Source organism: Malus sylvestris, chromosome 11 (assembly GCF_916048215.2).
Source record: "Malus sylvestris chromosome 11, drMalSylv7.2, whole genome shotgun sequence".
In the NCBI taxonomy this organism is placed as follows: Eukaryota; Viridiplantae; Streptophyta; class Magnoliopsida; order Rosales; family Rosaceae; genus Malus; species Malus sylvestris.
In genome coordinates, this window is record NC_062270.1 from 6,875,975 (window position 1) to 6,903,351 (window position 27,377).

General features: G+C 38.1%; 3 protein-coding genes, 1 long non-coding RNA gene and 1 pseudogene across 15 annotated transcripts; 2 read left to right on the forward strand and 3 right to left on the reverse strand.

The window, feature by feature from the left end:
* The first annotated feature begins 2,477 nt into the window (after nt 1-2,477).
* LOC126589118 (uncharacterized) lies at nt 2,478-5,744 on the forward strand. Its single transcript, XM_050254330.1, has 5 exons — nt 2,478-2,645; nt 2,723-2,798; nt 3,952-4,572; nt 4,676-5,380; nt 5,497-5,744. Exons 3-5 carry the CDS (start codon nt 3,955-3,957, stop codon nt 5,605-5,607), a joined length of 1,434 nt encoding a protein of 477 aa, XP_050110287.1. The 5' UTR covers nt 2,478-2,645; nt 2,723-2,798; nt 3,952-3,954; the 3' UTR covers nt 5,608-5,744.
* Nucleotides 4,194-13,602, reverse strand: LOC126589191 (uncharacterized). The gene is made up of 2 exons (XR_007611758.1): nt 13,455-13,602; nt 4,194-4,248 (listed from the first exon to the last, which is right to left on the reverse strand). It is a non-coding gene; the product is annotated as an uncharacterized LOC126589191 (long non-coding RNA).
* Nucleotides 10,990-14,904, forward strand: LOC126589116 (uncharacterized). Of its 9 annotated transcripts, none has more exons than XM_050254320.1 (7): nt 10,990-11,168; nt 11,678-11,753; nt 11,855-11,927; nt 13,031-13,084; nt 13,158-13,778; nt 13,882-14,544; nt 14,661-14,904. In XM_050254320.1, exons 3-7 carry the CDS (start codon nt 11,904-11,906, stop codon nt 14,772-14,774), a joined length of 1,476 nt encoding a protein of 491 aa, XP_050110277.1. In that variant the 5' UTR covers nt 10,990-11,168; nt 11,678-11,753; nt 11,855-11,903; the 3' UTR covers nt 14,775-14,904. The 9 variants fall into 9 exon arrangements, with proteins under 9 accessions (XP_050110277.1, XP_050110278.1, XP_050110279.1 ...); XM_050254321.1 differs by having other exon boundaries at nt 11,704-11,753; XM_050254322.1 differs by lacking the exon at nt 13,031-13,084 and having other exon boundaries at nt 10,991-11,168.
* A 601-nt stretch (nt 14,905-15,505) lies between these two features.
* On the reverse strand, nt 15,506-22,267 carry LOC126589125 (uncharacterized; annotated as a pseudogene).
* A 1,263-nt stretch (nt 22,268-23,530) lies between these two features.
* LOC126589121 (uncharacterized) lies at nt 23,531-26,864 on the reverse strand. Of its 4 annotated transcripts, none has more exons than XM_050254339.1 (5): nt 26,476-26,864; nt 25,813-25,926; nt 24,982-25,641; nt 24,191-24,901; nt 23,531-23,923 (listed from the first exon to the last, which is right to left on the reverse strand). In XM_050254339.1, the coding sequence occupies exons 3-5, from the start codon at nt 25,600-25,602 to the stop codon at nt 23,843-23,845; spliced, it is 1,413 nt and encodes a 470-aa protein (XP_050110296.1). In that variant the 5' UTR covers nt 25,603-25,641; nt 25,813-25,926; nt 26,476-26,864; the 3' UTR covers nt 23,531-23,842. The 4 variants fall into 4 exon arrangements, with proteins under 4 accessions (XP_050110296.1, XP_050110294.1, XP_050110297.1 ...); XM_050254337.1 differs by having other exon boundaries at nt 24,982-25,651; XM_050254340.1 differs by lacking the exon at nt 25,813-25,926.
* Between the last annotated feature and the right edge of the window lie 513 nt (nt 26,865-27,377).

A 27,377-nucleotide genomic window follows, 5' to 3' on the forward strand; every position in this document is an offset into this window, starting at 1 on the left:
AAAAGAAGATATCTAAGACAAAAACTTGTATGGAAGTTTTATGGTGACACAAGAAAGTCGAGGTTGTACGAATTGGATGACGTGGAGCATGTGTCATGTGGCCGTTGGGCATCACACGTGAACCAACCTGCTTTAATACTGCAAATAAGTTGAGGTTACACCATAAAACCAATTGGCAATATAGGGAGTAACCCAACTTGCCATTGCAAGGTTTCCCCTTTCACCGATATGAGACTCTTTTACCTTCACATTCTCACAACTTCTATGTTGTGTTACTAATCAATGTGCTATAACATGAGTGAATTGGTAACAAAACGTGACAATGTGATGGTACCAGTGAAAATTACTCGGCATCATTGTATATTTTCACTGACTGCACCTCAAACCAGTGTGGACCAGAAATTCCGTGGCTGCTACTGTTAAAAAACCTGTGTATAGTAGAACAAGGACTCGGCTTCTACGCAATCACTGATCTATTGATCTCACACTCACACGGATGAAAATGCAAAAAGTCCTCGCGTTTTCATCACCATGAGATTGATCGCATCACTGATGCTCAATTCTAAAAAGGGCAGTATTTTCTCAGTGACGAACTTACAGAAGGGTCATCACGGTGACCTTATTAAACAACAACCTGATAAGATCGATCAAACAATGAATAATACAATCCGTACGATCAGTTTACAGAAGCAAAAGAAGCGTCACCATCACGCATTAAGATAACCAAGCTTTAGCTTTTGAAAAGAAGTGAGGATCACTTTGAGTGGGGGTGCATATAAAGGGCCGCCATCTTTAGCTTTTGAAAAGAAGTATTCATTAGTTTACTTAGCTAGGAAGAAATTTACGGTTTCATCGTACCTGCAGATTTGAAGCTCTGAAGTTATGTATAGCATTATGAGTTTAACCTCCAGCTAATCAGGTGTTGATAGAATATAATCTCCAAAGGATAAGGATACATAAGAGGCAACCTAATTAATGAGTTTGATCAATATTGTTTAAATTGGGTAGATAGGCCTCTAATTAGTCTTTTATAAGAAAGATTGATGCATTTGATAGCTAACTGTGACTGCAACTGAAAAGGTCTACTGAATTACGAAAAATACTATCATAGAAGAAAAGGAAGAAACGTGCATTAGACAGTTAATGACGAACAAATGTTCATTAAATCTGTAGAATATAAAGAAAATTCAACCTCTTCTAGAAATTAAACATGAGTAATATCCCTAATTAAGCTAAACAAGATCTGACTTCTCCAAGGAAGTTGATCAATTGTTGTCCATTCCCAATTAACTGTGACCCCAAGATTGGTAAATAAAGAAACGATTGATTCGCTAAGGGCGGAGATCAGTTGTAAATCATCGGAAATCAGAAGCCAGGCTGACTCTGTTACAAAGGTGCTTGCAACATCCACGGAAAATGTAATCTCACGACGCATGGAATTTGTGGACACTGGACAAGTGATACTTGGTAATGACTGAAGAACTTTCTTGTGGCCGTGTTCAGGCAACAAAGAGAGCATATACACAAAGTACTGTGTTGGCTTGGCATTGTGATCAATTTGCAATACAAGGTTCTTGCAGTGAGATGCAGCCGCGTTGTGGGGAAGTAACAACATTTCTCTACATGCACTGACTGCAACTCACGTACGTCAGTTTTCTTCACACTTGAATACAAATTGTTCATGCATCCTGTTTTATCCTTTCATAGTCCAAGGGCGTCATAGGGGATGACCACAAATTAATGTGATTCAAATCCAAAATGGGCAACCAATATTGTTATCAAAAGATTCAAATTACTACCTATATGTGTTATGAAATATGTAAAATACGAAGAAAGTAATAACAATAACAACTGTTAGATCCCACATCGTTCAGGGAAGTGGATCCTCTATGGCTTATATGTACATATCCACCTCTATTTAACACGAGACCTTTTCAGAGCTCAGCTCACTGCCTTCGGAGTATGAACTCCAAAGTTAAGCGAGTTCTTGCTAGAGCAATCCTAAGATGAGTAACCTACTGAGAAGTTCTCGTGTGAATTCCCAGGAACAAAACCGTGAGGGCGTGATTGGGGCCAAAGTGAACAATATTGTGCTACGATAGAATCAAACCCGGGATGTGGTGGAGCCCGGGTCGGGATGTGACAACAACAACCAAATCTTATCTCATTAAATAATTTTTTTTTAATAAACGATATTATTTACACTAAAGCAAACGATATTATTTACACTAAAGGGGAGGGGGTGAGCTTAGCCTCACTATGTGCTAGTAATAATATAATTCAAATTCTTATTTGACGAAAATCAAACCTAAAATCTCTCATTTACAAGTGAAGACCGTAGTACTCAATAACAATTAGTCGTATAAATTTTAAAACTCCATTACGTTAGATAAAATAAAAATAGTAGGCATAAAATATAGTGTAACAGCACAGATTCCAAATTACATTAGAACAAAAAATAAAGCTAGGAATTCAAAGTGGCTTTTTCGGTAAAGTCGCCAAAGTAAGGACCAGGGTAATGAAAACACGAAGACTCAAAACCAAACAAGCGTCTCTCTATGTTCACTCTCTCTAAAACAACCAAACCGAGACTCTCCGTTACCCAAAAGCAAAAGTGATCCTCTCATCGTGAGCTTCCTGTCTATGTAAGTGGGTTTCTTCAATTTTAACTTTTAGATTTGAGGTTCAAGATCCTAATTCGATTTAAACTTGCATGCTGAAGATTTGGTTCGTGGTTGTGTTCGGGAGATTGAGTTCGAGCCGGGCTGTAAGAAGGTGGTTCAAATTGTTGGATTTGGGTAAGAACCCTATAAACCTGAACCACCATCTTTCGATTTCTAAGTGCTGGGCTTAATTTCTCTGTGTTGTTTTTACGTGAATTATTTGAAGGTGGTGAGTTTATATTGGAAAGTTTCAAACTTTTTCGCTGGAATTTAAGTGGGTAAAAGTGTATGAGGAAATGGTTAGAAGAGATTGTAAGTGTATCAGATATGGGTTTTTTTCAAACCGCATCATATCCGAATTTGTGTTTATTTTTTGGATTTGAGTTTATATATTTCCTGATCTGAGTTATTGTTTATATATTTTCATGATCCCGAGTTTCATTTTTTATTTTTTTTATTAATATTTAACTGATAGCGCACGATTACAAAAATTGTTGGGAAAGTCATCCGACAAATTGTGCCAAAAACATGAGGTGGTAGAGAGTCCATATAGTCCGCATTTTCCTTGTGCTTAACTCTTTGAGCACAAAACGCCATATTGTGCCCTATGAACAATGTGCACGCCTGCACGGGAATATTTTTATTGCTGTAGTGTTGCCATATAGGACACATATATTGGTGTCCTTAAGCCTCATATGGCACCATTAACTTTTCGTTTGCAGTGCCCATATTTTGTAGTGGCTCCGAATAATGAGCTCCGTAGAAAACTTCTAAATTTCTTATTTATGATGAAGGTAGTATGAGTTTTCTTCTTTTAGTATTTATCTCATTGAATTCATATACAAGTTAGGCTTCATTTCTTCTTAGCGTATAAGCCCTTGTCCTTGCAAAGTGGTAGTCTCAAATCAATCAACCCAAAATAATCTTGGGTGTTGGGAGTTCAGAGTTTAGTGATGAACTATTTTGACCTGCAAGTGTGCTTCATTTGTTATTTTTCCTTAACACCATTGATCCAACACGACAAAATGTCTAATCTTGATCACGTATATCATGATTTGCTGAAAATTTCTTTGGAGTATTGCGTTTTTAGTTATTTTTAGTATTATTCTAGATGACTGGCATTTTCTTGTGATAGTTGGTTATTATTTGAATCTCTCTTTCCTGAGCAGGGATTTAATCATAATTTACAAGTATTCATTTCTTCTTTAAAAAAAAGGTAATTCTTTCATTTGCTGTTGGAATTGAATAGAGAATGATACTTATTCCAGTTCATTGTTATTTCTTGCAGTTCATGGAAGAAAAATCTGAAAACAAAATTAGCTTGAAGGTCTTGGTGAACAATTTGACCAATAAAGTCATTTTCGCTGAGTGTGATAATGATTTCGTTGATGTTCTCTTCAGTTTCTTGACAATCCCTATGGGAACTATTGTTAGGCTTTCCCATCATTCCCAATCCTTTGGAATTGGCTGCATTGACAACTTATTTGGAAGTGTTGAGAGTCTTGATTTACAGCTTTTTCGAACTAAAGAATGTCGAGACATGTTGTTACATCCCCGCAATGGAGCTGAAGATCTATTGAGGAACCTCAAATTGAAATATGATCAATGTGAGCCCCCACGGTACTTTAAGTGTTCTAATCGATATTGCTGCAATTTTGCACAAAGGTTTAGTTATTACGAAACTGTTCATTGTTGTTGTGGGGGTCTGATGAAAGTGGAGACCATTTTTACAACGAAACAAGCTGAAGGTGGTGGGGTTTTTGTGGCAGGACCAGGGAGATTTATTATTAGTGATGATTTACAGGTACTGCCTCCATTTACTTGTGCAGTATCTTCTGTAGTTTCGAACCATGGACTCATGGGCTGGAAAAGCGTTGAGGAACTGACTTTTAATGTGGGAGTTGATGAGGTAAATGATGATGTGTTGACATGCAATACCAAGTTAAAATTTTCAACTCGAACTAAAACTCTAGTTTCTGATCTTCACTTTTTGTTTATTTTTTGTTTTCCAGGTTTTGAATTTGCTTATGCGCTCATTAGTATCAGAGACACCTCTGACTGAAACTCTGCTGAAGGATAAAACCATACCAAACATGATTGATGAAAACCTTGACCAAGATTTATGCATTGAATATCGAGAGGTAGAAGGAAAAAGGAATGAGGAAGAAGAAAAGATTTCTATCAAACTTATAGTTAGCAAATCTAAGAAGAAGGTTTATTATGCCGAAGTGGGGGAGGATTTTGTCAATTTACTCTTCAGTTTCTTGACTCTTCCACTAGGGTTTGTAATAAAACAAATGCAACATAACTCTTTGAAAGGTTGCATTGACCAGCTGTACAAAAGTGTCGAAGATCTTGATGAGCAGTACTTGAAGTCAAATTTACACAAGAAAAAGTTGGTGAGTCCTAAGCTCCTCCCTGGATTTGGCTACAAGAATCATCTTCTGGGAATTGAGGAAGCATCGTATAAATGGACTGACTCCGTAGAACCCAAATCCCATTGTAAAGAAGATTGTATTGACTTCGTAGACCCCAAATCCCATCATAAAAAAGATGATAAAGATTGTGGATTCTTGAAAGGACCAGCGATGTTCATGGTAACTGACAGTCTCAATGTAAGTCCAATATCTGCAATTGTCGGCATGTCAATTCTATGCGAACTGAACGTACCTGTGACTGATGTTGAGGTACGAGTGGCTCATGTGGGGAAAGAGGAGGTGAGTCATACCATAAACTCTTCTAATCAAAACACTGGTCTTTTGAAAGTGATTCTTTATTTGAGTCTATTCATCTTGTTCCAAGGTTGATGCTTTAGACATGTTTCTCATTGCAGGCTATCCGTCTTTTGGTGGCTTCTTTTGTTTGTCCCTCTGCTCTAACTAGTGTCTTCCTTACGAAGCCAAAGCGATTTGGAGGTTTAGGGTGCCTAAGTTTTCTAATTTAAGAAGAGAATATGCACCTTCTGTTACAAACTTATGTGCCTTTCTCTTTGCACTATCATCGTTTTGTGTTATATGACCCATATTTTGTGCTGCTTCTAGCATAATTATTTAAGGGATGCATCTTGCTATTTTCAGATAATATTCTTGTTTTTTTTTTTTCTCTTCATGTCTTGCTTTAGCCGACCCCACTTAGTGGGAAAAGGCTTTGTTGTTGTTGTTGTTGTTCATGTCTTGCTTTCATTGTGAAGCTAGTCACTGATTTCAGACAATTAGGAAGAAATGAAATGAAAAAATTGTGACTGGAGGTAGGAGATGGATGACTCAAGAAGAAAAGAGTACGTTGAGTCATACGAGGAAAGCCTCGTCTGACTCTTACTTGGACGAGACTGATGCAATTTCTTTTCGAGGGATAAAAAAAAGTATGGTGATGGCATTGGCTCTTTTTGGTTTCCACTTTATTCTTGTTCTAATGCATATGCCTTGTCATGCCCGGAAATCAGGCACGTAACAGTGCCACGCCTTGTTGACAAGGTGATACTATAACATGAGGACGCAATGTTTTAAAATCACGTTCTCGATACTACAACATGAGGGCGCGACGATATAAAATCACGTTTCCAATAGAACATCAGGCAATTAAGAGAATACAGAAAACTGTTTATTTTAAAACACTGCTGAAACGTAAATAAAATTGGTAGGCCGAAAATAAATTGAAAATTCGATTTTACTATATATGTATATAGTAAAACAGTTAAAACCCCCAGGTTTTATGAAAACACATATATATCATGATAAACATAGGTTTTCCAAAACCTAGCATATCGTGCATTGTCTCAAATCATAACTTGTATATATATAATAATCACTAGTGAATGTCCAATATAACCCCCAGGCCCCATGCCAGCTCCCCGTCTCTAAGCAGACAGTCAGAGGAAAATAACCCCCAGGCCCCATGCCTGCTCCCCGTCCCTGTGCTAGATAGCCAGAGGAAACACATTCCAGGCCCTATGCCAACACCAAACCGTCGCCCGGGACGGACCGGAATCTATCCCTACGTCCCGTAGCGGAAATGACCACTAGGTAAGTACAAAACCATTGAACATATATATTGAAAAGCAACTTCATAGTATAAAGTCATCCGTCATCTATACTATAAAGAGGTGTTCGAAACATGTTCTAAATATCATATCGTCATCCATCAGATATTCTATAAGAACACGGGTTATAGAAAAATAGTAATAATTCAAACTAGTCTCAGTAAGCATGTTATCTCGCAAAACGTTTCATAAAACGTAATTATTAAATCATGTTTTTCATATATGCATTTCTACTATCAAAACATGCATTTTAGAAGGTTTCCACTTACAGTACTTAGCCACTGAAGAACCATGCTACTGGCGAAGACGGAAACACCACAATTAATTGCCCCTAAGCACATACATGGTACATTTAGTCAAACTCTGCTCAAACAACTTAATTTGGGAAAACAAACATCGGAAACGGGTTCAGGACGTTGAAATTAGCCTATGAGAGGTCTCGAACGAAAACCCTAAAAGTCAAAGTTGACAGTTGACCATCAAAGTCAAAGTAAACGTTGACTGGTCAAAGTCAAAGTCAACGGTCAGACCTGGTCAAAGTCAACGGGTCATGGGTTCGGGTCGGACCAGGTCAAACGGGTCACGGGCCTAGGTTAAATGGTTTTGGGCCGGACCGAGTTGGGCTTGGGTTTAAAAGGGAAATGGGTTTAGATAATTAGGTGGGTTGGGTTAAGGTTTAAGCTACAAGAGCCCAAAGGCCCAATCTCCTCACGGTCCGAAGGCCTGCCACAAAGGTTAAAGGGTTTAGGGGTTTAGCGGGGGCCAAGGCCTTAAGTGAAACGGCCCGAAGGCCTTTAGGTCTTTAAGGAATTAAAATAAAAAGGGAACAAGATAGGGTATTGGGTTGAAACAAAACGGGCTTAAGGCCCGTGGGTTGAGGAACGGCCTGAAGGGCCAGTCTCGACGGAAGAGGGCACCGGAGCTTCTACAGCACCGGCCGACTGCAAATGGAAACCCTAGACTCCGATCTAGGTATCAAAATGAAGCACAAGGTGAGAGGAGTGTGATTATACCTTTGGTTTGCCGTAAAACGGTCAGAGGTGATTGGAAATATCCTCGACACCCACGGTTTTACCGGAGTTGAGTGTGCTTTCCACCAAGCCGATCTCGTTCCAAAACCTTGGAAATCACGAGTATAACACTTAATAAATCACACCCAGGCTTCAACTAGAACGAAAGGAGATAAACCCAAAGCTTACCTAACCGGAGAAAATGAAGAGAGAGAAAGATGAGGTTTTGATGGTGATGCCATCGACGGAACGAAGGTGTGAGTGCAAGTGTACTTGGGTGATCACGAGAGAGAGTGTGAGAATGATGAGAGGGTTTCGAGAGAGAAGAGGGTGTGCAGAGAGAGAGCGAAGAAAGTGAGAGTTGAGAGAGGTCTCGGGGTGAGGGAAAGGAAAGGGAGTGATGGGTGCTGCCACATGGCAGTTTGATGGAGTTTGAGAATCAAGATAGAGGGTCCATATTTGGTTAAGAAAGGGGACTAAATACATAATTTCATTAAACTTTTGGGGAAAACACGTAATTATACATATAATTGGGGGTTGGGTGTAACAAATTATCCACTACACGAATCTCGAAATTCAAACTCATATAACAATGATAAATAAAGTGATGAGCATACACCATAATTATAGTAGTGAGCAACAATGCACTCATTTTTATTAAAGCAAATTCACTTTGTTGCCACTCATCCTAGTCCACGTGTTTTACACCGTCAATTCCCATATTGTCTATTATAAATTCATTTGTTCTCCCAAAAATGTTCCAGAAAATGCTACAAACTCATAATGACATCCACCATCTTCTTCTGAACACCTTTTTGGATAAAACAATATGAATATATTTTCTAAAAATTTCCTTCTTCTTTGATAATAAATTCTTCTTTGGATCTCACATCCAAGGCTCCAACTGAGTGTGACAAAGTTTTATATGAAAATGGCTTGAGCTAACTAGTGTAACTAATTCATGATTGGAATAAATCAGTAAATAGCTTCACAATGATAACAACACACACACAAAAAGCAATAATTAAATAAAAGAAACCGAAAATTAGGTCATAAGCATATAACACAAGAAAATATGAAAGTTCAAAGGAAGATACATAAATTTGTAAAATAAAGTGCATGATCTCTTCTTAAATTAGAAAACCAAGGCATCCCAATCCTCCATCTCTTCTTAAGGTCATACACAAGTGGAGACGGTTGCAAGGGGGTGCATATGTTATGGCCCAGCATTTTGGCCTTTGCTTTTGAAAAGCTAATGAGGTGTAAATAACATCTTTAAAAGAAGATATCAAAGATAAAAACTTGCACGGAAGTTTTATGGTGACACAAGTGAAGAAAGTCGAGGTTGTCAGAATTGGGTGACATGAAGCACGTGTCATGTGGTCATTGGACTTCACACGTGAGCCAACCTACTTTGATACTGTGAACAAGTTGAGGTTCCACCATAAAATCAATTGGCAACTATGAGGAGTAGCCCAACCTGCCATTGCAAGGTTTCTCATTTTACCGATGTGAAACTCTTGTACCTTCACATTTTCACAACTACTATATTGTGTTACTAATCAATGTGCTATAACTTGAGTGAATTGGTAAAAAAAAACGAGATAATGTGATGGTACCAGCGAAAATTACTCGGCATCATTGTATATTTTCACTGACTGCGCCTCTAATCAGTGTGGACCAGAAAGTCTCTGGCTGCTGCTGTTAAAAACCTTGGGTAGAATAAAACAAGGACTCGGCTTCTACGCAATCACTGATCAATTGATCTCACACTCACAGTGATGAAAATACAAAAAGTCCTCGCGTTTTCATCACCGTGAGATTGATCGCTTCACTGATGCTCAATTCTAAAAAGGGCAGTATATCTCAGTGATGAACTTACAGAAGGGTGCATCACGGTGACCTTATTAAAAAACAAACTGATGAGATCGATCAAACAATGAATAACACAATCTGTACAATCAGTTTATAGAAACAGAAGAAGCGTCACCACCATGCATTAAGGTAACCAATCTTTAGCTTTTGAAAAGAAGTGAGGATCACTTTGAGTGGGGGTGCATATAGAGGGCCACCATCTTTAGCTTTTGAAAAGAAGTATTCATTACTTTACTTACCTAGGAAGAAATTTACGGTTTCATCGTACCTGCAGATTCGAAGCTCCGAAATTATGTATAGCATTATGAGTTTAACCTCCAGCTAATCAGGTGTTAATAGAATATAATCTCCAAAGGATACATAAAAGGCAACCTAATGAGTTTGATCAATTTTGTTTAATTTGGGTACATAGGCCTCTAATTAGTCTTTTATAAGAGAGAGTGATGCATTTGATAACTAACTGTGACTACAACTGATACGGTCTACTGGATTGCAAAAAATACGATCAGAGAAGAAAGGGAAGAAACCTGCATTACAAAGTTAATGACGAACAAATGTTCATTAAATCTGTAGAATATTAAGAAAGTTCAACCTCCTCTAGAAATTAAACAAATGAGTAACATCCCTAAAGCTTAAACAAGATCTGACTTCTCCAAGGAATTAGTTGATCAATTGTTGTCCATTCCTAATTAACGGTATTAAAACGAAGCTAGTATATTCAAACTTGCACACACACTCGCAAATTCAACTCAACAACTAGTATTCAAATTCAACTCCTCGGTAATATTCTCATGGTGACTCCAAGATTGGTAAATAAAGAAACGATTGAATCGCTAAGGGGGGAGATCAGTTGTAAATCATCGGTGGTCAGAAGCTTGGCTGACTCCGTTACAAAGGCGCTCGCAACATCCACGTGAAATGTAATCTCGCGACGCATGGAATTCGTGGACACTGGACAAGTGATACCTGGGTAATGACTGAAGAACTTTCTTGTGGCCGTGTTCAGTGTTGGCTTGGCATTGTGATCAGTTTGCAATACAAGGTTCTTGCAATGAGATTCAGCTGCGTTGTGGGGAAGCAACAACATTTCTCTACATGCATCTGACCGCAACTCACGTACTTCAATTTCCTTCACACCTGAATACAAATTGTTCATGCATCCTATGAGCAACCAATATTTTTATCAAAAGATTCGAATTACTACCGCTATGTGTTATGAAATACGTAAAGTACGAAGAAAATAACAACAGTAACAACAACTAAATCTTATCTCATTATATAAAATCGGTTTTATAAGTTTTAAAATTTCATTACGTTCGCTAAAATAAAAAGAGTAGGCCGGCATAAAATATAGTGCGACAGCACAAATTCCAAATTATATTAGAACAAAATTAAAGCTAGAATTCTCAGTGCCTTTTTGGGTAAAGTCGCCAAAGTAAGGACGAGACTCTCCGTTACCCAAAGACTCAAAACCAAACAAGAGTCTCTCTCTCTTCACTCTCTATAAAACAACCAAACCGAGACTCTCCGTTGCCCAATAGCAAAAGTGAGCGAGCCTTTGATCGTGAGCTTCCTGTCTATGTAAGTGGGTTTCTTCAATTTTAACTTTTAGATTTGAGGTTCAAGATCCTAATTCGATTTAAACTTGCATGCTGAAGGGGGGTGTATTCAATTGGGATTTTAAAGGATTTTAATTCTTTTAATGAATCTAGGGGTATTCAATTGGGATTTTAAATGATTCTCTGAAATTCTAGGTGTATTCAATTAGAATTTTAAGATAGTTTATTAAAATCCTTAGAAATCCAGGTGTATTCAATTAAAATTTTAAAGAAGTTTATAACATTCCAGGTGTATTCAATTAGAAATTGATTTTAAAGAATTTGAGAAAGTTGAGGAATTAGAGGGAATTTGAGAGATTTCGTAGTGTATTTTAAGCATCCACAAATCTCACCTCTTCCCATGAGATTTTGAGGGAATTGAATCAAAATTTTATATGGAATCTCTACAAATCAATTAAACTCCATAAAAATCCATGGATTTATAAATCCATTAAAATCTCTCACATTCTCAATTGAATACACCCCCCGAAGACTTGGTTCGTGGTTGTGTTTGGGAGATTGAGTTCGAGCTGGGCTGTAAGAAAGTGGTTCAAATTGTTGGATTTGGGTAAGAACCCTATAAACCTGAACCGTAATTGTAGCCATCTTTCGATTTCTAAGTGCTGGGCTTGATTTCTGTGTGTTTTTTTTTATGTGAATTATTTGAAGGTTGGAAAGTTTCGAACTTTTTCGCTGGAATTTAAGTGGGTAAAAGTGTATGAGGAATTGGTTAGAAGAGATTGTAAGTGTATCAGATATGGGTTTTTTAAACCGCGTCATATTCGAATTTGTGTTTCTTTTTTGGATTTGAGTTTATATATTTTCAGATCTGAGTTATTATTTATATATTTTCATGATCCCGAGTTTTATTTTTTATTTTTTATTAATATTTAACTAATAGGGCACGATTACAAAAATTGTTGGAAAAGTCATCTGACAAGGTTGAACAGTATTTTATAATGTTGACACGAAAATTATGTTAAAAACGTGAGTTAGCGGAGAGTCCGCAGCATTTCTCTTGTGCTTAACTCTTTTGAGTACAAAACGCCATATTGTGCCCCTATGAACAATGTGCATGAATGCACAGGACCCAAATAATATTTTAGTTGCTGCAGTGTTGCTATATAGGACAAATATATTGGTGTCCTTATCCTCGTACGGCACCTTTAACTTTTCGTTTGCAGTGCCCATATTTTGTAGTGGCACCGAATAATGAGCTCTGTAGAAAACTTCCAAATTTCTTATTCATGATGACGGTAGTATGAGTTTTCTTCTTTTAGTATTTATCTCATTGAATTCATATATAAGTTAGGCTTCATTTCTTTTTAGCGTATAAGCTCTTGTCCCTGCAAAGTGGTAGTCTCAAATCATTCAATCCAAAATAATCTTGCGAGGTGGGAGTTCAGAGGTTAGTGATGTGAACTATTTTGATCTGCAAGTGTGCTTGATTTGTTGTTTTTCGTTACAACCGTACAAGAGTTAGAGAGTTAAGCGGAAATAAACATAAACATAAGAGACCGTTTCCCCCAAGATTGGTTGATTAGTCGTCTTGACTTGAAGCAGGTTCAAAAGATCAACCGTATTTTTTCACTATCATTTTTATGCATTAGCATAACAGGGGATTGAGCAAAAACGAGTGGATGGTTAGAAACACGAACATATGTAAAGAATTTGTAAATCCAACGTGATAAAATGTCTAATCTTGATCATATATATCATGGTTTGCTGAAAATTTCTTTGGAGGATTGATTCCTTTTTTATTTATTTTTTAGTATAATTCTATTTGACTCACTTGCATTTTCTTGTGGTAGTTGGTTATTATTTGAATCTCTATTTCCTGAGCAGGGATTTAATCCTAATTCACAAGTATTCATTTCTTGTTCAAAAAAAAAAAAGAAGGTAATTCTGTCATTTACTGTTGGATTTGAATAGAGGAATGATACTTATTCCATTTCATTATTATTCCTTGCAGTCCATGGAAGAAATATCTGAAAACCAAATTAGCTTGAAGGTGTTGGTGAACAATTTGACCAACAAAGTCATTTTCGCTGAGTGTGATAATGATTTCATTGATGTTCTCTTCAGTTTCTTGACAATTCCTATGGGAACAATTGTTAGGCTTTCCCATCATTCGCAATCCTTTGGAATTGGTTGCATTGACAACTTATTTGGAAGTGTTGAGAGTCTTGATTTACAGCTTTTTCGAACTAAAGAATGTCGAGACATGTTGTTACACCCCCGCAATGAAGCTGAGGATCTTTTGAGGAACCTGAAATTGAAATATGATCAATGTGAGCCCCCGCGGTACTTTAAGTGTTCTAATCGATATTGCCGCAGTTCTGCACAAAGGTTTAGTTATTACCAAAATGTTCATTGTTGTTGTGGGGGTCTGATGAACATGGAGACCATTTTTACAACGGAACAAGCTGAAGGTGGTGGGGTTTTTGTGGAAGGACCAGGGAGATTTATTATTAGTGATGATTTACAGGTACTGCCTCCATTTACTTGTGCAGTATCTTCTGTAGTTTCGAACCATGGACTCACAGGCTGGAAAAGCGTTGAGGAGCTGACTTTTAATGTGGGAGTTGATGAGGTAAATGATGATGTCTTAACATGCAATGCCAAGTTAAAATTTTCAACTTGAACTAAAACTCCAGTTTCTGATCTTCACTTTTTGTTTATTTTTTGTTTTCCAGGTTTTGAATTTGCTTATGCGCTCATTAGTATCAGAGACACCTCTGACTGAAACTCTGCTGAAGGATAAAACCATACCAAACATGGTTGACGAAAACCTTGACCAAGATTTATGCATTGAATATCGAGAGGTGGGAGGAAAAAGGAATGAGGAAGAAGAAAAGATTTCTATCAAACTTATAGTTAGCAAATCTAAGAAGAAGGTTTATTATGCCGAAGTGGGGGAGGATTTTGTTAATTTACTCTTCAGTTTCTTGACTCTTCCACTAGGGTTTGTAGCAAAACAAATGCAACATAACTCTTTGAAAGGTTGCATTGACCAGCTGTACAGAAGTGTCGAAGATCTTGATGAGCAGTACTTCAAGTCAAATTTACACAAGACACAGTTGGTGAGTCCGAAGCTTCTCCCTGGATTTGGCTACAAGAATCATCTTCTGGGAATTAAGGAAGCATGGTATAAATGGAAAGACTTTGTAAACTCCAAATGCCATCATAAAATTGATGATAAAGGTTGTGGATTCTTGAAAGGACCGGCAATGTTCATGGTAACTGACAGTCTCAATGTAAGTCCGATATCTGCAATTGTCGGCATGTCAATTCTATGCGAATTGAACGTACCTGTGACTGATGTTGAGGTACGAGTGGCTCATGTGGGGAAAGAGGAGGTGAGTCATACCATAAACTCTTCTAATCAAAACACTGGTCTTGTGAAAGTGATTCTTTATTTGAGTCTATACATCTTGTTCCAAGGTTGATGCTTTAGACATGTTTCTCATTGCAGGCTATCCGTCTTTTGGTGGCTTCTTTTGTTTGTCCCTCTGCTCTAACTAGTGTCTTCCTTACGAAGCCAAAGCGATTTGGAGATTTACTAGGGTGCCTAAGTTTTCTAATTTAAGAAGAGTATGCATTTTCTGTCACAAATCTATGTACCTTTTTTCGTGCACTATCATCGTTTTGTGTTATATGACCTATAATTTGTGCTGCTTCTAGCATAACTATTTAAGGGATGCATCTTGCTATTTTAATATTCTTGTTTTGTTTTTCTCTTCGTGTTTTGCTTTCGTTGTGAAGCTAGTTACTGATTTCAGACAATTAGGAATCCCGAACACGCTAGTTTTTTTAAGCCCTTGAAGGAAGAAATGAAAAAACTGTGATCGGAGGTCGGAGATGGATAACTCGAGAAGAAAAGAGTGTTGAATCATACGATGAGAGCCTCTAAGACGAGACTTTTGCAGTTTCAATTTCTTTTCGAGTAAAAAAACAAGTATGGTGGTAGCATCCGCTCTTCTTTGGTTTTCACTTTCTTCTTGCTCTAATGCATATGCCTTGTCATGCCCCGAAGTCAGGCACGTGACAGTGCCACTCCTTATTAAGAGAAGAAAGAAAGCTGTTTATTTTTAAACACTGCAGAAACGTAAGTAAAGTTATTGGTAGCCCGAAAATACATCGAAAAATCGATTTTAATTTAACTGCACGTCAACTACGAAGTTATTTTAAATACTATTTTTGGTAACGCAAATTCACTTTGTTGCCACTCGTCCTAGTTCACGGGTCTTACACCGTCAATTCTCTTGTTGTCCGTTATAAATTTATTCGTGCTCTTAAAAATGTCCGAAAGATGCTATGAACACGTAATGACATCCACCATCTTCTTATGAACACCTATTTGGGTAAACACTACAAATGATAACAACACACACAAAGCAATAATTAAATAAAAGAAACCCAAAATTAAGTCATAAGCATATAACACAAAATATATGAAAGTTCAAAGGAAGACGCATAAGTTCGTAAAAATAAAGTGCATGATCTCTTCTTAAATTAGAAAACCAAGGTATCCCAATTCTCCATCTCGCTTTGGCTTCGCAAGGAAGGCACTAGTTAGAGCAGCGTTGCAAACAAAAGAAGCCACCAAAAGACGGAACGCCTGCGATCCGAAACATGCCTAAAAGTTCAACATTTGAAAATTTTCCGAAACATGAGCAACTCGTACCTCAATGTTTCAGAAACATGCCTAAAAGTTTATTGTCTGAAAACTCACCTCTTCCGCGCTCACATGAGCAACTCGTACCTCAATGTCAGTGACTGGTACATCCAGTTCGCGTAGTATCGACATGCCAAGCATTGCAGATATCGGACTCACATTGAGATTGTCAGTTACCATGAACATCTCTAGTCCTTTCATGAATCCACAAGCTTTAATATCTTCATTGTCATGCGATTTGGGGTCTACGAAGTCAATCACTTTCGCGGGCACGCCAGATATATCTTCATACGAGGATTCCTCAATTCCCAAAGGATGATTCTGATAGCCATATTTAGGGGGAAGCTCCGGACTCAGCAACATTTTCTTGTGGAGATATGACTTCAAGTACTGCTCATCAAGATCGCGGACACCTCTGTAAAGGCGGTCATTGCTACCTTTCATAGAGTTATTTTGCATCTGTTTTACTATAAAACCTAGTGGTAGAGTCAAGAAACTGAAGATTAAGTTAACGAAATCCACCCCGGCTTCTGCATAACAAACCTTCGTCTTAGATTTGCTCACTATAAGCTTGATAGGAATCTTTTGTTCTTCCTTATACATTTTGTCTTCCACCTTTTGAGATTCAATGTGTTTTTCTTCGTCAAGATATTCGATGCTCACATTTGGGACGGTTTTCTCCTTCAGGAGAGTATCGGACAGAGGTGTCTTTGATACTAATGAGCAAGGTATAAAATATTGATGATATCGGAAAGATCGGTAGTCCAAAAACACCGAAATATCGATGGAAATATCAGGATATTATCGATATCGATAAAAATTGAATAAAAACGACGGAAATTGTAATAAAAACTTGGAAATTTTTATTGAAACTTTGCAGGATGTTTATTTAGTCAATTATCTATTAGTTTATCACAAAAAATTGGAAGGAAATGCATTGCATGATGGATTTAACTGATTTAAGTTGATTATATAGCGAGCTGTCAAACATTGTGAGCGTATAAAATATGTAGTATTAATGAAAGTAGTTTAAACACGCCATAATCATTTATATATAATGAATTAGTACAATATTTTACACTTTATACATTACATGGTAAAATACATGAGTGACTTAGTACCACATAGAGTTCCTATGAGGTTCAAAATTTTCACTATCTTCATCATCTCTATGTGTAGAGTAAGTGTATTGTGAAGAGTAGTCATCAAATGATAAATCCCCAAAATAGTTTTGCATGTAATTGTTAACATATCACCCATATGGATCCGAGATTGGTTGACTTTGTCCATAAGCAAAATCATTTGAAGATTGAGTCTCGGATTTTTTCCATGAGTCGCTCGATTTCATCCCGACATGAATGGGATATGAAGGATAGGGAAATGGTTGGTTATGAGTATAACCATAGTTACTACTCCACCATTACTTTTTGTCTTGTCAATGTTTTTTTCACACACACACATACCTTTTTCTTTCGGATAAGATAACACACACAGATAAGATAACACACACACACGCAACACACTTTTTTCTCACACACACACACACACCTTTTTCTCACACACAATTTCTCCACCCTCAGTCTCTCAATCCTTCTCCATCCTTCTCCCTCAGTCTCTCCTTGTTTCTTCTCCGGTTCTCCCCCCCATCTTTTCTCTGCAACTCATCTTCCTAGAGCAGACAGACACACACATACACCCCACCGTGACCTCCACCACAGTGGTGCACACTCCGTCGAGCACCATCACCACCTGTGGACCGTTCCTCCTCCCTTTCTCACCTCCCGACGGCGGCGAGCACCATCAAGCAAGGGGATGCCTTGTTTAGGCAGTACAGGGCGAAGGATCCATCAAATTCGAGCGGGTTTTGGGATCCGGAGAAAGGGATTGCTCATTTTCAGGGTTTGAGCGTGGATTGCAGAGAAAGGATTGCTCATTTTCAGGGTCTGAGCGTGGATTGCTCATTTTCGGCTGCTGTTGCGACGACGACGAAAGATCATCGGCGACATTATCGCTAATATCGCTAATATTGTGATATTATCGATATTAGCAATATTATCGCGATATTATTACGATAATTAAGTGTAAATGTGTGAAAATATCGCTATGTAAAAAAAAACAATATTATCGGCGATATTTCGCCAATAATATCGATTTTTAAAACCTTGTTAATGAGCACATAAGCACGTTCAAAACCTGGAAGAGAAAAACAAAACAAAAGTGAAGGATCTGAAATCGGCATTCAGTTCAAAAATTTAACTTGGCATAACATGTCAAGATATGATTTACCTCATCGGCTCCTACATCGAAAGGCAGCTCCTCAATGGTATTCCAGTCTGCAAATCCATTTAACCTAACTAAAGAAGAGATTGCAGAAGTAAATGGGGGCTACACTTGTAAATCATCACTAATTATAAATCTGGCTGGTTCTTTAACAAAAACCCCGCCACCCTCAGTTTCTTTCCTTTTAAATGTGATCTCCACATTCATCATACCCTTACTGTTCGTCTGGAGGAATTTCTGATGGGGACGTTTCCTGGCCGGTTGATATTATATGTCTGGCTTCTACTTATTGGCGGGCTATAAGAGAATGACAGAGTTAATTATGAAAAGTGACACGCCCCGACCCTGATAAATATCAGGATAGACGCGTGCTGGCCGACACCCAAGGTGACGAAAGCCATTAATTGATTTTAAGAGTAATGATTAGAAGAAAATATTCATGAATAACATCAGAATTTAAGAGTAATAAACAACGTTCAAGGAAGTGTCTAGAACGAACTAGACACAATTTAAAACGAGATTTACAAAAAGGAAAGAACATTACAAGATATCACACAAGTGGGTGATAGAGTGCTACTGGTAGGGGAATGCCTCGTACGTCCAGTCGTAGTCCTCGTTTCTATGACCAGAATGGGGGCGTAAAACAAAGGTGAGTGGACCAAGTTCATATATACAATAATAATAAACAGTTATCAACATACTAACCCCCACAGTTTATATATAATGAAAAATACTAGCATAATAAGTGATGGATTTAATAAAAATCCTAGCATGCCAAAATATCTCAAAAGTCACATCGTGGAAACGCATCGCGGAAATCAAAACAATAAACGTATCATAAATCGTCTCGTAAGCGCGGTGTGCTGCTAGTAAGATCACTGAATAAATAAACTCCCGGCCCAATGCCTGCTCCGTGGTCTCTGCGCCCGTAGCCAGAGATTACCAACTCTCGGCCCAATACCTGCTCCATGTCCCTCAGCCTGTAGCTAGGGATTATTTCTCCCAGCCTAAATGCCAATACCAGTTCCTCGCCCCAGGCATCATAATGTCTACTAGGTACGCATAGATATTTACGCATCTCATAAATAACCACTTCATAGCATAGGTTACCGATCATCGTCTACACTATAAAGAGGGGTTCAAAAACATGTTCTAGCATCCTATCGTCATCTATCAGATAGTCTACCAGTTCATGGTTTTTATAGAAAATACGATATATTAAAATATAGCTCAAAATAGGCTAACAATTAATTCCTCACCAAAACACGAGATGATAATCAATAATTTCAGTAAACAGGATTGATATAAATCAATTCACAAAATTCGTAGGCATGCTAAACATTTATGCAATTACTATCAATTCATGTAATTTTAGAAGGGGTCCACTCACAAATATTCCTTAGCAGAAGGGTCGTGCGAATAAGGATATAGAATTTCTCCACTAGCAATTTTACCTAAGAACAAGAATGTAATTAATAAATAAATAAAAAGGATTTTCTAAAAGATTGGGTTTGAATTAAATAAAATAAGGGAATTGGGTTTGGATGGGTTTAGGGTTTTAAAATGGTTTAGGGTTAGGAAAAAGGGGTTTGGGCTTAAGCCCAAACATATATTTAAAAAAACACACACACACACACACCAAGACACATAGGCCTTAAGGCCTTAATAAAACTAACAGAAAACAGGGCTTTAAGCCCTTGTTTTAAACCGGCCCAAGGCCCCTAAACTATAACTAAAAATAAAAACAAAAAGGGTTAGGGTGCTGGGCTAAAACAAAACGGGCTTGGGCCCGAGGGAAATGGGAGAGGCCAGACGGCCTGGTACCGAGGAAGAAGAAGGTCGGAGCTGCTACAGCTCCGGTCACCTGAAAACAGGGGCTTCAAGCTCCGATCTAGGTATGAACATGAAGAACAAAGAAAGAGGAAGAGATTTCTACCTTCCAAACACCGTAACTCAGTCGGAGGTGACTGGAAAAGCCCACGGAATGCATGGGTTCGCCGGAAAAATGGGTGTGCTCACCCACAACGGTTCCGAAGCAAAAACCTACGTAAAAAGAGGAGATTCAAGCTTCTAAATCACAACCAAACAACAATCTAGGTACGAGAGTGAGAGATTTGAGGCCTACCCCTACAAAAAAATGAAGAAACTCGTCGGAGCTTTGCTCCGTGCCGTTTACCGCGCAGGGCAGGGGTCCCTGCTTCGTAGAGAGTCTCTCCTAGTGGTGCTAGGGTCCTCGCGAGTCCAGGGGGAGAGAAAGAAAGAGAGATATACGAGAGGTTGAGAGGGAGAGAGAGATACACGGGAGAGTTGAGAGGGAGAGAATAAGAAGAAGGTCACGGGGGTGGGGGACAGGGAAGAAGAAAAGAAAGGGAGTTTGATGATTGACACGTGGCAATGAGGGTGGAAATAACAAATTTTGAAATTATTTGGGGGTGGTTGTAACAAAAAGTGTCTTTATAGGGCCTTAGGTGTAGGCCTTGAGGCTCATAATCAAAATTAACTCTAGGCGTTCAGGCGTGCCACTGCCATCTTTAGCATGACAGATGTAAAACATATGTTATATATGCCCGAGAGACCGAATTAGCTATGAAATGTGCCTTTGTAGGGCCTTAGGTGTAGGCCTTAAGACTTCCCATCAAAACTAACTAAGTACTCGAATATATATTGGTTGTTTCATTGTTGCATAAGTATCACAACTGTTATCCTTTAATTGCCCGTGCCCGAAGAGCAGAACGAACCCAGATAGGTGCATTTGCAGGGCCTTAGGTATAGACCTTGAGGCTTCCCATCAAAGTTAATTCTATACTCAAGCATTTTATGGCAATCATAATATAACAGAAGTAAAACTGAGAAATAGGCTGATTACTTGCACCCTAAGTAACTTCGGACTTCTTGTTATCAAGGACTGTCGTGGATGGGTTAAGTCCACATAAAGTTCTTTTTTATGCCTTGAGACCAAGGACTTTTAACTGATCAATCTTGTATGCCTGAAAGGTTAGAACTTAGAAGCCTTTTAATCATAAACTTGCTAGAAATAACTTGGATGCAGATGGAAGTATACATCATATTACTAGATTTATAACTGAAAAGACAAAACAAAGAGGGTCGGGCAAGGTTTTCACCTTGTCGGGCAATGCTGATCGTCTTATAACTTCCTCTCTTTGTGATTTACAAAGGATTTGAATGCTAGAAGGGGAGATTGGGGGATGAGTTTACAGGAGGGAATTGATACTACAACAAGATTTAGACAGGGTAGCAGAGCTTTTACAAAGGTTTTTTGGTGAAGGTTGATCCCGAAAAGGATGAAGGCTTGGTGCTGACTACAGCTTCGTATGCAAATCTGGCTTGAGCAGAGTTTGTGTGTTTGTTTGTTTGTTTAAGTGTCCTTATCTTTGATTTCTCTTTCCCCTTTTATAGACGATTTGGCTTGACTGCCTGCAACATTAATCTTGCCCAAATGCAGCTGAAGGGTAGTGACTCATCAACTTTTTACTTGTACTGCCATTATAAAGAACTTTTGGGCTGATTAGCTGGCTAGTCTACACCACTTAATCTCTAGGTAGGTGAGCAAGCGGCTTAAGTGATCTGCACTTAGTCGGGAAAAGGGCTTCTTCCTTCTTCTGGGCATCGGCTGGGCTCCGGCTTCCTTCCTTCTTGATCTTCTTTTGGGCTAACCCCCTTTTGAGCCTAAAGTTCAAGTTTTAACCCAAATACTTACACCAACAACAAACAGTTTCGTAATAACTATAGCTTTGTATAGGACTGCAACAAGATTCATTAGAACACTTAAAGTACCGGGAGGGCTCGAATTAATCGTATTTCAGTTTCAGGTTCATCAAAAGATCTTCAGCTCTACTGCGGGGATGTAGCAACATGTCTCGACATTCTGCTGTTCGAAAATGCTGTAAATCAAGATTTTCAACACTTCCATATAAATTGTCCATGCAACCAATTCTTAAGGGTTGTGAACGATTGGAAAGCCTAACAATTTTTCCCATGGGGATTGTCAAGAAACTGAGGCGAACATCAATAAAATCACTATCACACTCTGCAAAGATGACTTTGTTGGTCAAGTTGTTCACCAAGACCTTCAAGCTAATTTTGTTCATAGATTTTTCTCCCATGGTCTGCAAGAAACAATAATACACTGAATAAGTGAATTGTTATTATTGGACTTCTGCTTTATAGAAAGAGATTCTAAATAAGCATCAACTACCAAAATAGACATACGCAATCCCTTTTTCTCCTCCTTATCCATGTTTTTATTGCCTTGGGATTGAATAAATCAAAGAAGCATCAACGGACAAAAACAATTTGGAGGAGTACAGAAGGAGAAACGGAAGTGAAAATCACTACCATAAATATAACGATTTGTGATAGATGGTCAAGAAGAAGATTAAAAATTCAATGAAGCACTTTTACAAAAAGAAATTTCAGAAAAACCAAGATAACATGCATGATCAAGATATACATTTCATCAAGATAGTTCTTCACTAACCTCTGAACTCCCAAAATTGTTTCCTGTTGATTGTTTGAGAAATATTTGAAGAAGAAGCCTGAATTATATATATATGAATTTTTAGATGAAAGGAATTTGGTAAAGAATGAAACTCATATTATAATCCAACATTATCACATTGACTAGATAGATATTCCTCTCGTAATCCAAATTATAGAGAATATCCTATATACAGTTGTATTTGATTTATAAATGGACTAAATAAAAATTAATTATACGCACAATTGTTTTTTTATTTGAGCGATAGTCTAATCTAAATTGTATTTTTGAAACCTTAGATGACCATATATAAACATGAGATACACGCCTTTTGGATTTGGTGAGTATCCTAAATCCTAATGTGTGTGAATAATTTATTTTTTTCTTCTCACAAGAAAAGGTGTTTCCCACTATATTAGGCGCCAGAAACCAACTCACGGTGGCTTAATAGTTAAGGATGAATTCTATGTTAGTATTCCAGACGGCTTGTCCTAAGTTCGATTCTTGATACTGTCATGACGGTAACCACTAGCTAGTTCCTTTTTTAAAAGTAAAAAAAAAAAATGTCTAATCTAAATTACCGAGAGGGTACTCGGACTTGGGCATAAGGAGAAAAGCTAATTAGAAACAAAGAAGAACAAAACCAAAGACTGAGGAGGAAAATTAAATTGAAAACTAACAATCAAAATCCAGTTTTTGAAATTTAAAAGGCTAATTGGAAACAAAGAGCCTTCCATGCCAGTAAAAGTGCTGCAAACTGTAGCACATTGCAAACTGATCCCCAGATCAATCAGCTCACCACAACTACTGCAATGAATTCACGAACACTTCCGTAACTACTAAAAAGGATTCAGGTGCGTTGCGGGGAGACGACAACATGGGCCATTCCTTAGTTCGGAAATGCTACTGATCAATATTTTGAACACTTCAACTGACTTCCATTGGTAGTGATTCTAGTGAATCGCTACAGGAAAGGCTAACAATTGTTCACAGATGTATTCTACAGGATTCCTACTTTCCAGGATCAAAGTACCAAGAAACCTCAGAACCTTTTACAAGTTACAGCAATAATTAACCAACTAGACATACAATCCGTAACAAACATTCATATATTCAGTGCATAGCAAAACATCTACTCGAACTTCTCATGTCCACGACAAATGATACATCATCTTCTAAGATAAACAAGCAACCATGATCCTCATTGTTCTTGATCTGTCATCCTAGAGAAACCAGTTAGAGGAGAATCAAAACAAAGGGCAGCCACCAAAAGACAAACAGCCTGCAGGAAGAAACAAAAATAAATAATATATCAACTAATAAATGAGACATAAAATGTCACAATAGAAAACCATGCCACCTTCAACAGTTCATAAAGAATTTGAAAAGACGAAGGAAGGGCAATGGATCGGAGTGTACAAACAAGTGAGTTGATGCTCAAAGGTTGTGTATTGGCATGTCTATGGAGAAACAAATGTTTCCAATTCCAAAGACAATTTAAAACCAAGGGTTCATTCAGTAAACTAGAAATTGCAAAATCGTAACTCACCTCCACCTTGCCAAGATTCACAGTTTGCACTTCAATGTCAGTGATCGGCACATTCAATTGCTTCAGAATGGACAAGCCAAACGTTGGTGATAGGGGTCGTACGATCAGGTTATCAGTTACCATGAACATCACTGGACCTTTCAAGAATCCATCAACACATCCAACCACACATTCATCAACACATCCCCCTTCATGATAGGGAGATTTGGGGTCAACAAAAATTGGTGTTGCTGATTTAATAGGGGTGTATATAGTGGCTTCTTCAATCCCGAAAGGATAGTTAGCATAGCTAAAACCTTGGGCAAGCTTGGGATTAAGCAGCATTGTTCTGTGGTCAATTGACTTCAAGTATTTCCCATCAATATCTTCCACACTCTTGTACAAGTTATCGATACATCCTGTCCAAGAAGAATCATCCGCCATCTGCTTTAGTATAAACCCAAGTGGAACAGCAAGGAAACTGAAAAGAAGATTAACAAAATCCGCCCCTGCTTCTGCATAACAAACCCTCTTAGTAGATTTGCTAACTATAAGGTTAACAACAACGTTTGTTTTGGTATCATTGGTGCCTCTAGCCACTTTAGAAATTATAGATATTTTTTGATCACGCGCTTTATTGATATCAACCAACTGGGATTCCGGTTTAGGCTTCAGCAGAGTTTCAGTAAATGGTGTCTTCAAGACCAACGAACCCAATAGCAGACTCACAACCTAGCAAAAGACAAAGATCAGAAACCAACCCTGGCGTTTCAGTTCTAAAAAGATTAGATAAATTGTCAATATTGACCTACCTCATCAACTCCTACATTGAATGTCAGCTCTTCGATATCATTTAGATCCACGACTCCACACTTCGAAAGATAAGAAGAGAACTCAGAAGTAAACGGGAGCATCACTTGTAAATCATCACTAATTATAAATTTGTCCAGCCCATCCACAAAAACCCCACCAACTCGACCGCCTTTTACTAAAAAATTGACCCCCAGATCCATCAGCTTGCCGCAACCACAACAAGGAACACTTGCATAATAACTAAAACTGTTTCTATAGAAGGCGCAACACTGGTTATCGCACAAGTAATGCATGGGCTCACTATCATCAATCTTCAATTTGAGGCACCTTAAAAGGGATTCAGCAGCATTGCGAGGATGCAACAACATGGCACGACATTCTTCAGTATTCAAAAGCTGTAGATCAATATTCTCGACACTTGCATATAAATTGTTCATGCAACCAACTCGCATTGGAGGCAAGTGACTATCAGAAAGCCTAACAATTGTCCCCATAGGCATTGTCAAGAAACTAAAGAGAACATCAACAAAATAATTATCTGACTCTACGAAGAGAACTCTGTTACTGTCCTTGTGCACCATTGCCTTCAAGCTAAAACTGTTCTGAGATTGAGCAGCCATGGATGCGAAACGGGGGCTGATTATTTAAAAGTTGTTTCCCTGCTCCAAACTTGAATATAAATACAAAGTGAAAATCCATAAGACATAATATAACATACAGAGAAGTAATTTCCGATTAAACATTTAAAAATAGCTCAACAACATTACAAGTGAACTCGATCAAAACAAGGATGCATCGCAGAATGAAGCTATATTTGGAGGGCAACTTACCAAGAAAGGCACTTCAGTTGTGGAACTCAAGCATTCAATGCCATGAACAAAAAAAAATCCTTTGAGAGAACTTAGCCACCCTCACAAAAGTATCTTTTCACTTTCAGGAAGAAACTGAAAAGACGAAGGTAATTCCGCAGATACCCATAAGTCGGAGCAAATTCCAAAATAATAGCCAAAGAAATGTGCGAATGTGTTTGATAAGTAAAAAGAAATTTTCATGAGAAGTAATTTCAAAGATCTTCGTCAGTAGTTTATATATATATATATATATATATATATATATATATATATATATATATATATATATTAAAATGTGGGAACCGTATACTTTTTCCTTTTCTCAATTTTATGAGAAGTCTGATTCATTATTTTTGAGTGACTAGCTTGATTCGTTCTAAACTTTCATACATGGTAACAAGAAGGTGGCGGTAGAGTTGCTACGTGAGGGAGGAGAATATTTGACACGCCCTGGTTCTGGTGTACTCTGAACACAGGAATGGTCACGTGCTGGCCGACACTCAAGGGGTGACGCAAGCCATGCTACCGCGCTTATGCTAAGAACGTGTAAAAATGCATGCAAATTTGCGCCGAATATAATTCTATCTTCGTCACTTTCTCATTTCTCAACCAAATTGAATGATTCAATAACCAAAATCATACCTTGTAACGAGACGAACAGATTGGTACCCTTCACAATGGCTAACTCGCCAGGATTTGGACGGAAAATAGTCGGAAAGTCGTCTGAGCTTTGATCCCGACGATCGGAAAGGAAATTCAAGGCGTGGTGGCTTGTTCGGGTTCGTGAGGACGAGAAGAAGCTGGTGGTATCCTTGGTTTGCCGGGAGGGCTATGCACAGTGTGTGTACAGTGATCTGCACAGTGAAAGCGGGAGAGAGAGCGTGAGGGAGGAGAGACAGAGGTCTGCGTGGAAAACAGAGAAAATGAGTGGAAAAACAGAGAAAACGAAGGAGAGTGGAAGACGGAAAAAGGAAAAGGAAAAAGGAAAAACGAAAAGGAAAAAGGAAAAGAAGGGTATTGGTTAGGAGAAACTTTTTCAAGAGATAGCTCGATATAACAATTCTCGTTATATAATTTGTTAAATTTTTTCAACAAATTCTATTATTACACTTAGTATATCGAATTGTATTTCTAACACATTGAAAATTTTCTTGTCGGTAAGAACTTCTCAAGAAAAAGCCTCGGTTAATACCAAAACCGTGGACCTCACACCAATCTTTAATAATTGAGATTCCTTGTACAATCTCATAATTTTATCATACAAATTCCGAATTCAATGTCGTCTTCGCCCATGTTCACTTGCTCTCATAACCTTTTTGGTTTCCCTTTTGTTTTGCAGTATGTGGTTATTACCTTTTAAGGTTTATAGAGGGGTTTGGGCTTATGTCCGCCTAATCTTTTCCTTGTATATTCTTTTCCAAGAGGGGTACGGTCTATGTCCCCCCTCTTTTTCCGGCATTTCCTTTCTCAAAAGGGGTAAGGTACATGTCCCCCCCTTTTTTCTTTTGTATTTCTTTTCGCTTGTTCTATGAGGGGTTAGGTTT

What these genes read in the sequence shown, in the direction of transcription:
- LOC126589118 (XM_050254330.1), top strand. Translation starts at nt 3,955, where the DNA reads ATGGAAGAAAAATCTGAAAACAAAATTAGCTTGAAGGTCTTGGTGAAC. An exon ending in TTAATGTGGGAGTTGATGAG is followed by an intron (nt 4,573 to 4,675) that starts GTAAATGATGAT and finishes TTTGTTTTCCAG; the next exon opens with GTTTTGAATTTGCTTATGCG. An exon ending in CTCATGTGGGGAAAGAGGAG is followed by an intron (nt 5,381 to 5,496) that starts GTGAGTCATACC and finishes TTCTCATTGCAG; the next exon opens with GCTATCCGTCTTTTGGTGGC.
- LOC126589116 (XM_050254320.1), top strand. Translation starts at nt 11,904, where the DNA reads ATGAGGAATTGGTTAGAAGAGATT. An exon ending in GGAATTGGTTAGAAGAGATT is followed by an intron (nt 11,928 to 13,030) that starts GTAAGTGTATCA and finishes TTTCCTGAGCAG; the next exon opens with GGATTTAATCCTAATTCACA. An exon ending in TTAATGTGGGAGTTGATGAG is followed by an intron (nt 13,779 to 13,881) that starts GTAAATGATGAT and finishes TTTGTTTTCCAG; the next exon opens with GTTTTGAATTTGCTTATGCG.
- LOC126589121 (XM_050254340.1), bottom strand. Translation starts at nt 25,602, where the DNA reads ATGGCTGCTCAATCTCAGAACAGTTTTAGCTTGAAGGCAATGGTGCAC. An exon ending in TCAATGTAGGAGTTGATGAG is followed by an intron (nt 24,902 to 24,981) that starts GTAGGTCAATAT and finishes GTCTTTTGCTAG; the next exon opens with GTTGTGAGTCTGCTATTGGG. An exon ending in TGAATCTTGGCAAGGTGGAG is followed by an intron (nt 23,924 to 24,190) that starts GTGAGTTACGAT and finishes TTCTTCCTGCAG; the next exon opens with GCTGTTTGTCTTTTGGTGGC.